Source organism: Gymnodraco acuticeps, unplaced genomic scaffold, assembly GCF_902827175.1.
Source record: "Gymnodraco acuticeps unplaced genomic scaffold, fGymAcu1.1, whole genome shotgun sequence".
Lineage (NCBI taxonomy): Eukaryota > Metazoa > Chordata > Actinopteri > Perciformes > Bathydraconidae > Gymnodraco > Gymnodraco acuticeps.
This window is the reverse complement of record NW_022990981.1, coordinates 4,024,812-4,042,078: the sequence shown is the minus strand read 5'-3', so window position 1 is coordinate 4,042,078 and position 17,267 is coordinate 4,024,812. Positions and strand designations below refer to the sequence as shown.

Here is a 17,267-nt window from a genome sequence, read left to right as displayed (position 1 = left end):
AGAGCATGTGTACTACAGGACAGTAAAAAGTTTAAAATGGGAGTGATTTTTTTTGATGAGTGAGTTTGCACCAATAGGATGCTCATGATTGAGCTGGCAGCATTGAATATCTCTGCATAATACAGCGGGACTAACTTCTCCAACAAAACGTCCTGTTCCAACCCTGGACACCATTTATACGTTCTCCTTGAAGAATTGAAAACGAAACAAATGTGGCAAAATCTCCACTTAATGCTTGATACATAAATGCTGATTCAACAACGATGATGATACATTTATTAACAGCAGCACAATTTGAGAAAGTGCAACATCAGCTTCCTCCCTCACGGCCCCGTCCACACAGCGGTGTGCATTGACGCTTGCCGGCGAGCGTGTCTGACATTCGACCAACAACCAATCACATTAATCTCCCGCCCCTGACACACAAGCAGCGGTTTGATTGGCTAGAGCTTGTACTGGCATATGATTCGATTGGCTGACGCTTCTGCCGAGGCGTCAAAAGTTGAACATTGCTCAACTTTTGAAGCGAGCAACGCCAGCAACGCTCCATGTCGCTTCCCAAAATGCAGTTCGGCGAAAAGTGACGTCACCCCATTCAAAGTGAATGGGCAGAAGCGTTGGAAGCTTCAACGCACGACGCTGTGTGGACGGGCCGTCACAGAGACGTTGTAGCACTTGAACCCGGTCATTAGACTGTAAAGTGGCATGCACGCTGCAAATGACTAGTTCCAAACTGCACCTTGAACACATCTTAAAGCCTGAATTAACTGTGCAGGACCAATCCATGGACTGGCTGGAGATTGACACTATTATAAATATATTACACTTGGTTTTAACATTCAACAAGACCAGTCTGAAATACACCATTACAAAGTCCTGGATTCAAAAAGTTACTTAAGAGGTATTAACGACAAAATGTATTCAAAGTATCGAAAGTAAAAGTACTCAATATGCAGAACTGCTTCTTTTACAGTGATATAATATTATTGAATAATATATTATTCAGATGTAATCACTAATTAATACATGATAGAGCATTTTAAATGCTATAGTAAGTCAATGTAAAGCACATTGTTTATATACCAACACATGTATAAGAGCTATGGCTATGATGAGTAGTTATAGTTCTGCATCATATTATTTGACCTTGTGTTTTTCATATTTAAAAAACCCTGCTTACTATAGCAGCCCTCCCTGCAGCGCTTCACAGCCAAACCTAAACGGATACTCAGCCAGTATTCCACTCTGCTGGTGGGTTTAAATGTATGCTGTGTTCACTTCCTCCTTTCTACAAATGCTGGTGACACATCAGCATCCCTTTGTTGATCACAACAGCTCAAGCTTCCAGCCTGTTTTCCTAATGATGGAATGGTTGGCTTTCTAGTGTGAGGAAATATGAAATGAAAATAAGTATTTGTCATCATGACATCTAGTCTTGCTAATATCCATATACAAATAAATGACTGTCTGCAATTTGTTTGTGTATGCCAATATTGAAGGGTGAATGTTCATCCTATGTTTACCATGCAAGTCACGAGGCATTGTACATTAGATATGCTATGTTCTTCTGTTATGGATCATTGTCATGTGTAGAATATGCCAAAGACAAATGTGCAACTTAGAGCAGCAAGGGTGACGTTTCCATGTATGTGTTGCAGTTCACTTTACAGATTTACAGCAGAGGTTCTGTTCTCTGGCTCAACGTGTGATGCTCTTCTTGCACCCTTATTAGAACTGACTAGCATTAACACTACATTACAACATATCACTGCTCTTTGAAGCATAACAGGGACTTGTAATGCTGTGCTACAATTCACTGGTGTTTTAGAATCACTGGTGTAAAGTAACCAAGTAGATTTACTCCAGTACAATTTGAAGTACTTTACTTGAGTATTTCAATGTTTTGATACTTTGTACTTCTACTCCACTACATGTATTAATACCTTTAGTTACTTCACAGATCTGGATGAATGATGTGAAATATAATCAAGTGTTAAATCAGACTTTAGTTCCACCTGGAGTAAATCCACAAGCTACCCTGCAGTATACAAAGTCATTCAAACTAGCTGCACCTTTACCAGCTTTGAGAACACTTTCATGATCAATCATTATAAAACATATCATATATATTATTCTGAAATGGACCAATCTGCACAACGACTACTTTTACTGTCGCTACTTTCACTATATTTTGATGATCATACTTTTCTACGTTTACTTGAGTAACATTTTGAATGCAGGACTTTTACTTTGACAGAGTATTCCTACACTCTGGTACTTCTACTTTTACTCAAGTACAAGATCTGAGTACTTCTACTTTTACTACAAGATCTGAGTACTTCTACTTTTACTACAAGATCTGAGTACTTCTACTTTTACTACAAGATCTGAGTACTTCTCCTACCTCTGTTTAGAAGTAAAAATGCAGATGTGAGGGACACACTGACACAACTGCATCAGACACACACACACACACACACACACACACACACACACACACACAGCTGGATTCAGATGGCCTCCTTACCCAAAAGCTTCTTCACCTCCTCAACACTCATGTAAATGTTAACACTCGGGCTGTTGTTGTTGTTGTTGTTGTCTCCGGAGGCAGCGCTCGGGCTGGCCAGGCCGCCGACCCCCTCCAGCAGCATGAGGAAGAAGAAGCCCCCGAGCCTCCACAGCACCGAGTGCGGCCCCCCTCGGGACTCCGGCGGGCTGCCAGAGCCGTGAATCCCCCCCAGCATAGCAGCGGTCGTCCGGCTCGCAGTAGTTCTCGGTTTATCTGCTTCTCATCCGTATCTGAAGTTAATCCCGAGCCGCAGCATTACTGGATCCCTGACGCCTCGGCGCCACTTTCAGCTCGCTGTTTCCACTCGCCTTTTTGTCCTCTCCTGCTAGCTGAGACAGGCTAAGTTAGCTGAGACAGGCTAAGTTAGCCGAGACAGGCTAACTTTGGTCGGGTTGTGCTAACAGTCCGCGGCCAGAATGTCGGTGTATGTTTGAATGTTAAGGTTTACGACGTGTTCCCAGAACACAAATACACACCGGAAGTCGCCACATTGAGGCGCTTTGATTTTCGCAGAAAACTTAAGAAGGAAAAAGTTTCTCAAAGTAGCTAACACTTCCAGCTCCCTCCATGGTCTTTCCTCCCGTTGCTTTTTCCTTCACTCGGGGCAGGGGGGGACTCTGCTCTGGCTAGAGAAGTGGAATGCTGCCTTCAGGGGCTGTCGGACATATTTCTACAAACTAACAAACCAAACAAAGTTACATTTGTTACATTAAGTAGCCTAGTCAACGAATTGAAACAGTGGAATTGTTTCCTAACATGTTTGTTTCGATTGTTACCTTTTACTTAGTTGTCACTTGTGGATTTGCATCAGCAATAGTGCCTTATCCCATTCAATCGTTTAGGATAAATACACTCTATGCATTGCATTCATTAAATGGGATTCCAGTTCCAATATACATATTGAATGTCTTGACTATATCTCTAATGTGAAGTCGGAAAGTTTAAAACTACGACATTTGTAGGTTCTTTGAAGGAACCAACATTAGTCCAACATCAGCTTCAGAGGAAGATGCAGTTAAACGCAGCATTCTGCATGCTTTGTGTTTGTGTCGGTCCATGGGTCAGGGCAGGGGTCTTCAATCATCCTGGCCCTTCAGTGCTGTGAACGCTGGGAGGTCAGGGGCCTCTGGACCGCCCTTATATGTTCCTGGGTGTAAAATTGCTTTTTTGACAAGTAAACAAAAACGTTTAACCCCAAATGTTGTTCCATCTAGCCACAAAGAAAATACAACTAAAATACACACCATGCAAGCTGGACTGTTGAAAAGCTTAATAGTCTGGAGAATACACAAACAACATTGAAATATAGACTGCACCTCGATGAGTAATATTAGTTTTACAGTAGTTCTGGCATATACAGTTCTATTTAACTTCGGTATAAAGGACAGATCGTTTACAAAACACAAGTATTGTAACAAGAAGCCTCAAAATCACCATCAGTGCTCCATTGAACTCGACTAGGGGATTTACATTATTCTTACGCAAGAGGTTCTATATGTTTTTCTTGTTTGTCATTTCCCTTATGCAATATAAACACTTTTTCTGCTAAACTTGTTTTGTAATTGTACTGTGCAATAATCACTTTTATGTAAAAACATTTCTTCTCCATATTTAAAAAGTAAGCTCACTCTTTATTATTGCTTGCATTGTGTACCTGCTATGCCACTTCTGCTGTAACACTGTCAATTGTAAACGAATTCTGATTGTGATTCATCGAGCTGTTCATGAATGGTCCCCGTCAGATCGTCTGGTGATGCTAAAAGCTATGTATTTGTCACTGTGGGCGAGTTGTTATCAGCGGCGCTGTTCTGATCAAGATGGTGAAGCATTTTTCACATCTGCCCATGTGTTTCTTCCATGATCCACGCTTCACCAGATGGAGTTGATCTTTGGCCAGTCCGTGTTATTACGGCCCGTCCACACTACAGCGTCGACAGCTTCAATCTGCCCATTCACTTTGAATGGGGTGACGTCACTGCCTCGCTTTTTCGCCGAACTGAATTGTGGGTAGCATAGCGGTCCGTCTCCGCCGTCTCCGGAGACGCCGGAGTAGCCAGCGCCAGCCAATCAAATCCCGTTTCGGAAAATCTGACAGATCAAGCCGTAGCCAATCAAACCGCGTCTAAGCTGTGAGAGATATCCCACCGTTCATTTCTATATTTAAAAAAAAGATGGAGGAGAAACTAATTATCGCCGTAGCAAATCACCCGGTTTTGTATGACCAGACCCTCTTCACCTACCGGGATACAAACCGGAGGAACCAGGCATGGAGGGAGGTGGCAGAGACAGTGGGTGAAACTGGTAGGTTTTCGCCTGTTTGGGGAGTTTATATATATATATATAATATATATATATATATTGCTCCCATAAAATCACCGGGGTTTTTGCTTTGTATGTCGGGGGCGGGAGATTCATGTGATTGGTTGTTGGTCGCGTTGCTTGAATAAAATCCCCAAGCTTCAGACACGCCCAGCTCCAAGATTTTTTTTGAAGCTGTAGTGTGGACGCTCCGCACTGTGTACCAGTTTGACGTCAATTAATAAACCTACTGTAAGGGAGCTCTACCTGTGAGCCTGCTGCAACCTCTGGAAGTATTCATAATAATAATAATACAAACAAGAATAAAACATTCTATTCATATAGCATTTTCAAAACATATGTATAAAGTGATACATAAATCTAAAAGTAAGGTCAATGCAGCCACAAGTAGAAATCAGTGGAGAAGAAACAAAGTGAATTTGAGATTTAAGTTTAACAGCACTTGCTTCCCCCTTTTTGATAAACTATTGTTGTTTTTCTAATCATTACAATTATGAGAGTTAGGAAGTGGTTGATGATGTCAGTCACCACAGGGAGAGAACACAGCAACACTGCCCTAAAGCCCTTGAGTTTCTAAAGGTTTCTGTAATGCTCCTGCAGAGTCTCACAGCCTGACAGTGTGACTCTTCCTCGGCTCCAGGCTGGGAATTGTTCCAAATTGCACTAAACCTGCTGAGTCAGCTGTCAGCTGGGATTCTCTGAGCTCCAAGTGTAAAACGTGTGCAGCAGGGTCCTTGATTAAGAATGGTGTATTGACATTTTTATTACATTGTTTATTCACTTTCTTTATTGTATTGTACCTGTATTGTATTGTTGAACAATTTGATTCTGCTCTATTATTTTATTAATACAGTTTTATTCCAAGCTATTTTCACCTATATTACTGTTATTGTAGCTTGTAAATCCTTTTTTCTTTTACATTTCATCATTTCTATTGTAAGCATGTATTGATCTCAAATACTTGATGAATGTCTATTCAGGCAAGCTTTTGATTTATGTTTTTTCGGCATTATTTACTTTATTTGTTGTATTATTTGTTATTAGTTGTTGTAAATTGTATTAAATTATATTATTAATAACAATTATTATTATTTTATAATATTTAATCAATTTGATTACATTTTCATTGTCTAGCGTGCACTTGACTCAAATAGTTGAAACATTTGTTCTGTTGTTTTCTTGGGGCTCGTCAGTCACCAGCTCTATGAGCCGCGCTCACCTGTGTCAAAGGTGCTGTACAAATAAAGTTTCATTGATTGATTGTAAGACCATGTGTACATTCTGAGATGTATCCACAATGCAAAAATAAACCATAAAAGACATTTAAACATTTTTATTATTAAAATATTCACCTACAAAATGACCTATAAACACTATTTACAGAATAGCGTGCAGTGATGCCTGCGACGACACAGAGGGACATTTTGACAGGAAACACTGTGTGCCACTGTCGGAGGAAGAGATGATTTTGTGAAGCGTGGAGAAATCAAACAGTTCCCAACATATTTATGAAGAGATCTGGGGCCGGCCTGAGGAACACATTGGGAATCGGAACACTCTACAGTTCTCTCCCTGAGGGGCAAAACCTGCTGTAACCTCTCCTGATGTGTCAGCACGGACATGAGGTATATAAGGTCTCAGGTGCAGTACAGCCGACTGCTTACCGTTAATATTTTCATATGTGTGTTCGTACAAAAAATCTGTCATCAAACGTCACAAATGACAAATGATTTGTTTTTCAATGTTCTCTTGATTGACTGAAGTCCTCTCATGAAGGCGGGGCTACAAACACAGCTCTTCGGAATGAAAAAACACAACTTTACTTTGAGATCCTTGAAGCTTTTCAAAATGTTACAGTAGGTCCTGACTGGGTTTCTCAGCTCAAATAATGACCACAATCAGCTCCTTCAAGTACAATATAAACACCAACATTGATTTTTGTTCATATGACAGTGATGACAGTCCTTCCATCAGTCTCCAAGTGCTCTGGAATACAAATAAAAAGACTCATTGAGTATAAATATTGATGATCTCCTACTATGTGACTACAGGGAACATTTTTCCAGAACAAACATCCATATGTACAAAATAATAAAGAAAACAAACCTTTATTGTTGTCTGCTTGTTCTTCTGCCTGGTAAGAAAGTTAACATCAGCGTGTGAAAAAAACATCTTTAACTAAGGCTGCACAATATTCAGAAAATGATAATGACGTTGAATATCAAAATAACAATATTTCATTTGTTGTATGTTTGTACAATGACATAAGATAAAGTATCTTTATCTTATCTCTATTTATATAATTATATATATCTATATATATATATTTATATAAACATATATTGAAGTGTACTCACTGTTAAAGAAAACAAAAATGTAAAGCGTAGTTTTCTATTGAAACTTTTCTATTCTGGCACTTGTTGACATCACAATGAAACCTGAGCCCTGAGGCCTGTACAACGAAGCCGGTTCAACATAACCTGGATATGTTTGAGTTACCCGGTTTACCTAATCCAAAACAAATGCGCTCTCACTAAGCGGTCCTACGACGCTGGTTATCAACTCGTTAACCCAAGCCAGCTTGGCCCTATCTAGTTCTATTTCGTCCCTACTGACCGCCAGAGGCACTGGATATATCCATCACACGCATTCGCAGTTTGAGTACCTAATAACAACAAAGTCACCTGTGACCCACGTGACGACGGATACATAGGCCGGCGTAATTAGCAGATCGATTCCTTTTCATCTTCTCGCTTCGTGAGAGTAACGCGGCTACATTCTTGTAGCCTACAGCGTTCAGGTTTGAACGTTTGATCTGAGGGATTTCTCTGCAAGCAGCTGGCCGCGTGCAGCTACGGGTTGTTAACGCGTCCTCCAGGAGCTGTGGCCGGCTGTGCGCTGTGCAGAGCCTCGACAGACAGGTTGGTGTCAACTTGTTGCTGGTGATGGCTGTGTCCCCGCACCCTCTCCCAGCCAAGTTGTCCTGATTGCTGTCTTATTTATTGTTTGGCTTAGACTTTCTGGTGACGACAGTGTTCCCTCTTCCTCTCCCATAAAGTTGCCCTTATTATGTTCTTTTGAAAGTTCTGCTTGTGGCGGTGTGCCCGAGCTACCATTAGCATTTGAGTCCCAGCTTTAGCTGCGTCTCGTTCAATTTAGTATGGAAAGCATATTTTGCCCGTTTTTTGTTTAGATGCAGAGAGTAAGGTAAGTACTGGTCATAGTTACTACTGTAACTACGGTCCTAGGCCATGTAAGCACTGGCCATGGTTACTACTGTGACCATGGCCTACGGTTCTATGCGGGCTGTTCTATTCCATAGAAGCTAATTATCTGGTCTTAACATTTTGTGTTTTGACTTGGTCGCTTGATTGTTAGCAGCAGCCGCTAGGCGCAGCAGAATCCCTCCAGTTCTCGGTGGAGGAGCAAGAAGACTTATTTTTTAAATTTCTAGGTAATTTGGTGTATCTAATGTTGGTCTGGGGCTCACCTGAGGTGCACGTGCAGATGGAGCTGCTGTTCTTAAGGCTGTAGCGCCTGTTTGCTCTGAGATATCGCAATGTTTTCCTCCAACATGGAAACAAAAAGAGTGGAGATCCCGACCGGAATGCTGGACGACCTCTGCAGCCGCTTCATCCTGCACATCCCCAGCGAGGAGAGGGACAACGCTATCCGGGTGTGTTTCCAGATCGAGCTCGCCCACTGGTTCTATCTGGACTTCTGCATGCAGAACACTCCCGGAGCTCCTCACTGTGGGATCAGAGACTTCGCCAAAGCAGTGTTCCATCACTGTCCGTTCCTGCTGCCTAATGGAGAAGACGTCCAGAAGATCCTGGAGCAGTAGAAGGAGTACAAGAGTGCCTACTTTTGGAGCCATCATTCTGGATGAATCTCTAGAAAACGCTCTGCTGGTTCAGGGATACCTCGCTAAGTCCGGCAGAGGCTTTCCAAAGGGGAAAGTTAATGAGGATGAAGCTCCTCACGACTGTGCCGTGCGAGAAGTGCTGGAGGAGACGGGCTTCGACATAAAGAATCTTATTTCCAAAGACGTGTTCCTCGAGCAGAAGATTACAGACCAGGTGGTTCGGCTCTACATCATCCCCGGGGTGTCGCAGGACACAAAGTTCAACCCACGGACGAGGAAGGAGATCAGGAACATCGAGTGGTTTCCTATTGAGAAGCTGCCATGTCACAGGAACGACATGACGCCAAAGTCTAAACTCGGACTCGCCCCCAACAGATTCTTCATGGCCATTCCCTTCATAAGGCCGCTGAGAGAATGGATCAAAAAGCTGAGGGTGAACATCAACGTACCGATGAAGACGGAGCAGAAACAGGAGCAGGAGACGACCCACAAGAACATTGAAGAGGACCGGAAGATTCTCATCCAGGCGGCCATAGTGCGGATCATGAAGATGAGGAAGGTCCTGAAGCACCAGCAGCTTCTGGCCTGGTTTGAATCAGCTGTTGTCTCGATTCAAACCCAGAGTCCCAGTCATCAAGAAATGCATCGACATCCTGATCGAAAAGGAGTACCTGGAGAAAGTGGACGGAGAGAAGGACACGTACAGCTACCTGACCTGAACGCCCCCCCCCCCCGCCGGCTCTCCTCAGTTTGATTTGTTATCTTCAGCATTTCTTTTTTTTAATTTTATGTCTGAGTAATAAAGTGAGGATCCCTCTGACCGGCGGCCATGTTGTAAGTGTGTTGCCGACAACAAACATCCAACCCGAGGGGGGAGGAGGGTGAGGACTTTTTCCTGAACCCCTCCTGTTGAGGGCGGGAAACCCCGTCTACACTCTCGCCTGTCCCGTCCCACGCGTAGGACTCAAACACACACACTTCCTTCTTGTCATATTGTAAATAACAACACAGACTCTAAGAGGAAAAAACAAAAAAAACCTGCTCCCTTCTTTACATAGCGCAAACATAATGAATTAGCCAATCAGAGAGCCGCATCCAAAGGTTTCTGCATGCTACTGCCTACCTGCACCACAGTGACCACGAAAAAGATTACAAAGTAAAAATAAAAGTCGAGTCACTGGGCAGTTTCCCGTACGACGACGCTGACGCCGGTCCTGTAATTTAAAGTGTGTGACTGAACCGGAGGAGGAGTGGTGAGTGTCGGCCGCCATGACGCTTCTTCACCTGCTGAAGGTGTTTTTGGTTTGAGGTCGGTCGGGTTCATGCAGGAGGCCTGTTTCATTGACGGTGGACATTTGTATAGTATGGTTCATTTTCTAAATGTGTGATGAATAAAAATATGGAGTTAATTTAACTTTTTTTTTTTAACAATGAACTGGTTTAACCCTTTACATATATACTGTTAAGCTTGATTATTTAACTCAGCCGGTGAGGGCAGTGCTCTCGCTCCCACTCCCGGTAACTTATGGTTCTGATTGCAGTAGCGCTATATCGTTGTATTTACTGCTCCTAGTACTAGACTCCTAGCACTAGGGTGAGTAGATGCAGAGAACAATCTTCACTGTGTGTGCTGTGTGCTCTGCATGTGTGGCCATTGAAGAGGATTTCATCCTACCAATATTATATTATCTAGTGTGCAGCCGTTTGGCTGACACTTTTAAGCACCGGCCACGGTTACTACTGTAACTACGGTTCCAAGCCGTGTAAGTACTGGCCATAGTTACTACTGTAACTACGGTTCTATGCCGTGTAAGTACTGGCCATAGTTACTACTGTAACTACGGTTCTAAGCCGTGTAAGTACTGGCCATAGTTACTACTGTAACTACGGTTCCAAGCCGTGTAAGTACTGGCCATAGTTACTACTGTAACTACGGTTCTATGCCGTGTAAGTACTGGCCATAGTTACTACTGTAACTACGGTTCTAAGCCGTGTAAGTACTGGCCATAGTTACTACTGTAACTAAGGTTCTAAGCCGTGTAAGTACTGGCCATAGTTACTACTGTAACTAAGGTTCTAAGCAGTGTAAGTACTGGCCATAGTTACTACTGTAACTACGGTTCTAAGCCGTGTAAGTACTGGCCATAGTTACTACTGTAACTACGGTTCTAAGCCGTGTAAGTACTGGCCATAGTTACTACTGTAACTACGGTTCTAAGCTGTGTAAGTACTGGTCATAGTTACTACTGTAACTACGGTTCTATGCCGTGTAAGCACTGGCCATGGTTACTGTTGTAACTACGGCTCTGTGCTGTTCTCTTCTTTGGAAGCTAGTTATCTGGTCTTAAACATTTGTGTTATTTGACTTGATCTCGCTTGATTGTTAGCAGCAGCCGCTTGGCTAACATCTTGCATGTTTTGTTAAAGCTTCTTTATTTAAACTCAGCTGGTGAGGGCAGTGCTCTCGCTCCCGGTAACGTATTGTTTTGATTGTTAGCAGCAGCCGCTTGGCTAACATCTGGCGTGTTCTGTTGAGCTTCATTGTTTAACTCATCCAGTCAAGGCAGTGTTCTCGCCCCCGCTCCTGGTAGACGTGCTGCTTGATTCTTAGCAGCAGCCGCCTGGCTAAACTGCCCCGTTAAGCTTCTTTATTTAATCCAGCTAGGTGAAGGCAGTGCTCTCGCTCCCGCTCCTTCTGCCGGTAACGTAAGTGTAGTTACATCCCTCTTTGTGTTCGGTGAGTAGGAGCATTGCTCTACTCTTTCCGTTCAGCAGGTAGCTGGTGAAGGCTGTGTTCTCGCACCCACTCCCGGCAACGCTGCATCCGGCTACCTACAGACTGGCTCATTCATGTAGCGCCTGTATGGCTTCTCTTGAGCCCGAGGACGGCCATGACCGCTGCCCCCCTCTGCTTTGGCCTTGAGCATTTAAGGGAGGGTCTCACGCAAAGCGCCTGCATGAGCTGTAGCTTCATGCCTCGAGTGGCTAGAGTCGCAGAGGTGGCAACTCTCCTCGTCACAACTTCCTCCAGCTCAGTCTGGCCGTTCCCGGTGACTTGATGGAGTGATGGCTATGGGTTCACCCCCCAGGTAGAGGACTAGAAACAGACTGTCCTCTAAGGTGGATCGGTTAGCTACCGTCACGGAGCAGACAAAGTCGCTCCTGTTGGCCCTTCAGCCAGGGGCCGGTGTGGGGGCTACTAGCTTGCCGCCTGGCCCTCCTTCGGTTGCCACACCTCTGCTTGAGGATGCCATGTTGCTAGCGGCTCCGGCTAAACCTCTTCTATGAAGGGGGGGGGGGGGGGGCCCGCTCACCCCCGAGGAGGCTTCCCATTCCTCTGCTCAGAGCCATGGCGGCCATTATTCGTGGGTCCCTGGTACGCTTGCAGCTTCAGGTTCCGCAGGCCGACTCGGCTCAGGCTAGCGCCTTCTTCAGGCATAACCCTGCCCCTTTCACTACCACTGTTCCTCCTTCAGAGGAGTACCTGAGGGAACTCCATGCATGCTGGAGAGACACCAGGGCCCTCTCCCACTCTGCTGCCATGCAGGATCCGGCGAGGGTGGGGCTGGGTCGCTTGCCATTCATTGAGCCTGCCATCGCCTCCCCGATTCTGGCTCCTGATGCCAGGTGCCCTCGGCCTCAGTGCAGGGTCACAGACGAGCAGCTCTGTAAGGCCTACGACACAGCGGCATGGGAACTCCCTCTCCCATCTGATGCTGGCTGTCTCTACCTCTCTGCAGCAGGCTCCGGCTGAGCCTACTTTGTTGGGCCTCAGTGATGCATCACTGTAAGCATTTGCCCTAATGCCTAGGGAATTGGGACGAGTTATGTCCTTATTGGTGCAGACTCGTCGCCAGGTTTGGCCTGCTCAGTCACCACTGTCGGAGACATGTCCTCAGGCGAGCCAGGGGAGCTGTTTGGGGCAGCTGCCCTGTAGGCACTGGAGCGTTCTGCCCAAGCTAGGCGGACCAGGCAGCAGCTCTCGGGTCTTCATAGGCCTGTGCCCACTCCCAGCAGGCCCAGGGGCCCCTCTAGTAGCCGCACTCAGCCACCAGCTTACAGTGGTGGTCTGCGCAGGTCCCAGTGGCCCACTCATCCGTCGTGCCCCCGGCCTTCTAGGCGGCCTCGTGCCTCAGAGCCTTACCGGTGCCCCCCAGGGGGCTCCGGAGGCCGGGGGTTTAGGCCCCGAGTCTCTCGGGGCCGGTCGTCGGCTGATTTCCCAGCAGCAGCTCAGTTACTGGGCTGTCTGTACTTCCGGCCCTTGGGTGGTTTTCACCTTAACCCAGGGGTACGAACCGCAGTTCCGGCCCCTAGCCTTCGGCCGGGCCAAAATGACAGTCGTCAGCGATCCAGCAGAGGCCCTAGCTCTAGCCCAAGAGTTGTCCGTCCTTCTGCCCAAGGATGCAATCGAGCCAGTAGACTCTCTGCTTAGCCCAGGGGGTTCTACTCGGCATACTTTCTCGTGAGCAAGAAAGTAGACGGATTTTGCCTGATCTTGGAACTCAGAGGAATCAACAGATTCCTGAAGGTGCTGCCATTCCATATGCTGACCACAGCACATGCACAGGGGGAGTGGTTCGCAACCGTGGACTTGAGGGATGCCTACTTCCACGTGGGCCGGGCAAGATGGTGCCTTATCTTCAGTTCCTCCGGCCCTTGGGCAGACTGACGGCTGCCTCAGCTGTTGGGCCCTTAGGCCCGCTGTCGTTGCGCCCCTTGCAGATGTGGCTGAACAGCCTTCACTTGGACGCCAAGTGGCAAAGGCACAGGAAAGTCAGGGTGTCGCAGCGTTGCCTCCACTATCTGTCACGCTGGAGGGGCAGGGCCTATCTCCTGATGGGCGTGCCCATGAGCACCATCCCATCCCGCCAGGAGACCGTCACCATAGTTGCATGTCTCTCAGGGTGCAGTGCGGCAGGGCAGGACCGTTCAGGGTCAGTGGTCTGCCCAGGAGGGGGCACGCCGTGTCAACGTGCTAGAGCTTCGGGCTGTGCAGCTTGCACTCACGCACTTTCTACCCCAACTGGGGGGAAAGAATGTGCGTGTTCCTTGGGACAGCATGTACACTGTTGCCCAGACAGCAGTCCCTTCTAGATAGTGGACGTTCTCACTTCACTCTGAATTTATGTGGCTGCTAATTCTGCCCGACATATTCGGGTCGACGGCGCCACGGCGGGGTGCCACAGGTCGGTGTCCCTCTTTCTGAGAGGGGCTTTACGGCAGCATCCCCGGCTTGGGACCTGCCCCTGCTGCTGGATGTCCTATCATCTCCTCCCTTCGAGCCCCTGGCCCAGGTGGGGCTTAGGTGGCTGCCCACGAAGGCAGCATTTCTGCTTGCCATAGCCTCAGGGAAGCGAGTTGGGGAGTTGCATGTCCTCTCCATAAACGATACATGCCCAAGGTGGGACTCTCAGGTGTTGCCCTTTGGGCAAATGTGGCATTCCTGCCCAGGGTGCTTCCACAAACCCACCTCAATCAGCCTGCCCAGCTGGCACGCTTTGACATTCAGGAGAACGGCACGTCGAAGTTGCTGTGCCCTGTGGGTGCCCAAAGGGCGTATATCGAGGCTACTGCCTGTATATGGCAGTCAGAGCAACTCTTGATTTTGCCATGGCGGCACTAAAGGAGGTTGTGCCCTCTAACCAGCGGCTGCCCCACTGGGTTGTCGATACCATCTCACATGCCTACGGGGCCAGTGGCCGCCCCTTGCCATCAGGGCTGAGATGCCACTCTACAAGGAGCATCTCAACATCTTGGGCTGCCCTGAGAGTGGTGCCCCTGGAGACCATCTGCGCCGCGGCGTCGTGGGCGTCTTCTGGCACATTCTCCAGTTGTTATCGGGTTAATGTCGCCACTCACCATTCTTTGGGCGTGGTCCTTTTGCCGAGCTCTGCTGCTTCCAGTAGTGAGAAAGGGCTTGGAATCTTCATGACATGGTTGGTATAAGTCATCCAGTGCTAAAGCACCGCCTCTGGCGGTCAGTAGGGACGAAATAGAACGATAGTTACGGCTGTAACTACGGTTCTATGAGTCCTGTCACTCAGAATTATTGTGTGCTCGCGAGAAGATTCTGGGAATCGATCTGCTAATGACGCCGGCCTATGTAGCCGTCGTCACGTGGGTCACAGGTGACTTTGTTGTTATTAGGTACTCGAAATGCGCATGCGTGCGATGGATATATCCAGTGCTAAAGCACCGCCTCTGGCGGTCATCCGGGACTCATAGAACCGTAGTTACAGCCGTAACTATCGTTATGTGCGCGTTCACATAAAAGGGGCGGGGTTAGCAGCATTTGACCAATCACAAACATGGAGAAGCGCACTGACAGCGCAGCGTCATACTTCCTGAATGAAAAGTCAACTATAATATTAGACAAATATGAAGAAGTTAAACTTTAAACATCCATGACTTAAACACTTTGTCCAGGATAAAAGCCACATAGTTGCACCTGCAAGGTGAATACAGCTGGTAAAAGAAAAAGTGTGTGAATGCGTACATTAACAGGTTTATGATATCACTGTCTTAGACGGCTAAGACACGATCTGACTTTAATTACATTTGACTCGAGTGTTTCGTCAACTTAATGTGTTGCTTCAAATAATACTTCTGCATACAGTATGTGACACTGAGTGTTGCACGGCCAGATACGGCTCAGCTGACTCAGATAAGGAGATATATGATACATTATGAAGTGATATGATGTCTGTACATAATGTTACTTTGATCCGGTTACTTATGTTGTGGCAGATATTTAAGTAAGCTTTCTTAACGCTAATGTTATAGTCAGATTGCTCTGAAGATGGGAGGAGATATTCGATTAATTTTCACGTTCACACAGTCAGTTGATTTTTGCCGGCCGTCTTTCCTGCAACGGCACTTTTTCTGTATTTCCTTTCTCCTATAATATAACTTGATAGCTTTAAACTCTGCACACTGAGCTCTGATTGGTCAGCAGGCGGTGCTTTCACTGAGTTGATCTCTTATCCTGGAACCTAACCTACTCTGGACCAGGCTAGCCATTCAGCATAAGTTACCATGGAGATCTAGCCCGCTAAGAAGTGAACCAGCGTCGTAGGACCGGAAACCCAGAGTTTTCTCTGAAGTTAGCCCGCTAATCGAAAATCCGGCTTCGTAGTACAGGCCTCAGGACACTGTTCAGAAAGCCTGTGTAAACTCACTCTGACTTATCTTTGGAGGCGTAGGTTCACAAATCTCTCGATAACAAACGTCCTGCTGTACTTTATACGTCCTTTTGTACCTGCGAAGAATAAAACATGGATCCATAAATCACAAATAATCTCTGCTCTTATTCCAATAAGCAGTTCAGATGTTCAAGCCTCCCACATGCTGAACACAGGGCTGACTCACAGGTAGTGGCACACTCCGTCCTCCCACACAGGCACACTCTTGGTCTCAGAGTACAGGCGGGTGCAGGGGTGAGGCACTCTCTGGCACACTGCGGACACACACACACACAACAGGAGGTGAGAATGTTTCTGTGAGTGATGAGAGCTGGAGGCTTCAGGAGGGATGAGAGGAGGAGGGTCTTCTCTCTGTCTGACGGATGCTTTTAGGAAAGAATGTTTAAACACTGCCGCCGGTTGTTTAGGTGAGAAAAGACTCCAGGGCAGACAGCCTCTCCTCATCACAGCTCCATCAACATGTACTTATTCCTTTAAGGACGCTTTTGTACATTGTAATGCTACTATACCAGGACAGGACTGGTTCTGATAAGACTTCCGTATTTATAACAGTAACACTGTTTGACTTTTTAAAAACCTTACAGACGTCCAGACATGTATTTAGATTCAGCCAGTGTATATACAGTTAATGGATATTTTGTAATTATTTTTAGTTCAGACTGATCAGCTATAAGTGTCTAGTGTTTTTCTTTGATATGTAGGCAGGAATATTTTGTAGGCGACGTTATAGTAATATAAACAAATATTATAATTATTATGATTATTGTTGTTTTATAAATTGTAAACAATCTAATATAGTTCCTTATATAATATTTCTTTAAATGGAAGAGAAGCAGGGAAATACCTTGTTTTGTGACCTTTTAAAAAGATTTGTCACAAAAAAAACAATTATTGTAATAACATTAAGGGAAAACATTTCATACGAAATGTCTTGAGAAAATCGCTAAGATGTTTTTACAGGACTGCCTGGCTTGTTAAGTGGGGAAGTTCATATTTAAGCAGCCTTCATAAGAGATGAGACACCAATAATCTGAATGAAGTTACTAAAGAGAAGAATATCAGCAAAAGGAAGCTCTCATACATTTTTTTGTTTGTTCACTATAATTCCCTCCTTTTACACTTGACTAACTCATCTAATAAAAAAGTATGAATTCATATATTATTATTTTGTATTAAGTAATAAGTATTTGTTGTTTTTAATTTCTTCTTTTGAGAGACAAAAATAACATGTTTTGTTGTCGGGAATATTAATTTAACTAAATAAATGAAAGACCTTTAAACGTGTGTCTTTTCCTTGTACTGTCCTCTATAT

The 17,267-nt window shown here is 45.5% G+C and overlaps 3 protein-coding genes across 5 annotated transcripts in view; 1 reads left to right on the top strand and 2 right to left on the bottom strand.

Moving 5' to 3' along the window:
• Window positions 1-3,199, bottom strand: part of ryk (receptor like tyrosine kinase) — a 72,851-nt gene extending 69,652 nt beyond the window's left edge. The window contains 1 exon segment of the mRNA XM_034235611.1: window positions 2,528-3,199. Within this exon segment, the coding sequence (XP_034091502.1) occupies window positions 2,528-2,744 (217 nt within the window). The 5' untranslated portion in view covers window positions 2,745-3,199.
• Window positions 3,200-6,206: 3,007 nt separating this feature from the next.
• Window positions 6,207-17,267, bottom strand: part of sned1 (sushi, nidogen and EGF-like domains 1) — a 49,859-nt gene continuing 38,798 nt past the window's right edge. For 2 of the 3 annotated variants that reach the window (XM_034235629.1, XM_034235630.1), the window contains exons 29-32: window positions 16,122-16,209; window positions 15,942-16,011; window positions 6,995-7,025; window positions 6,207-6,874 (exon numbers count right to left, since the gene is read on the bottom strand). In XM_034235629.1, the coding sequence (XP_034091520.1) occupies window positions 6,831-6,874; window positions 6,995-7,025; window positions 15,942-16,011; window positions 16,122-16,209 (233 nt within the window). In that variant the 3' untranslated portion in view covers window positions 6,207-6,830. Of the gene's footprint in view, window positions 6,875-6,994; window positions 7,026-15,931; window positions 16,012-16,121; window positions 16,210-17,267 lie in introns of all 3 variants that reach the window. The other variant, XM_034235632.1, reaches the window with a different exon arrangement.
• Window positions 8,284-9,472, top strand: dcp2 (decapping mRNA 2). Its single transcript, XM_034235739.1, is given in 3 exon segments — window positions 8,284-8,743; window positions 8,745-9,326; window positions 9,376-9,472. Coding segments are annotated over 3 exon segments (975 nt in total). The 5' UTR covers window positions 8,284-8,447.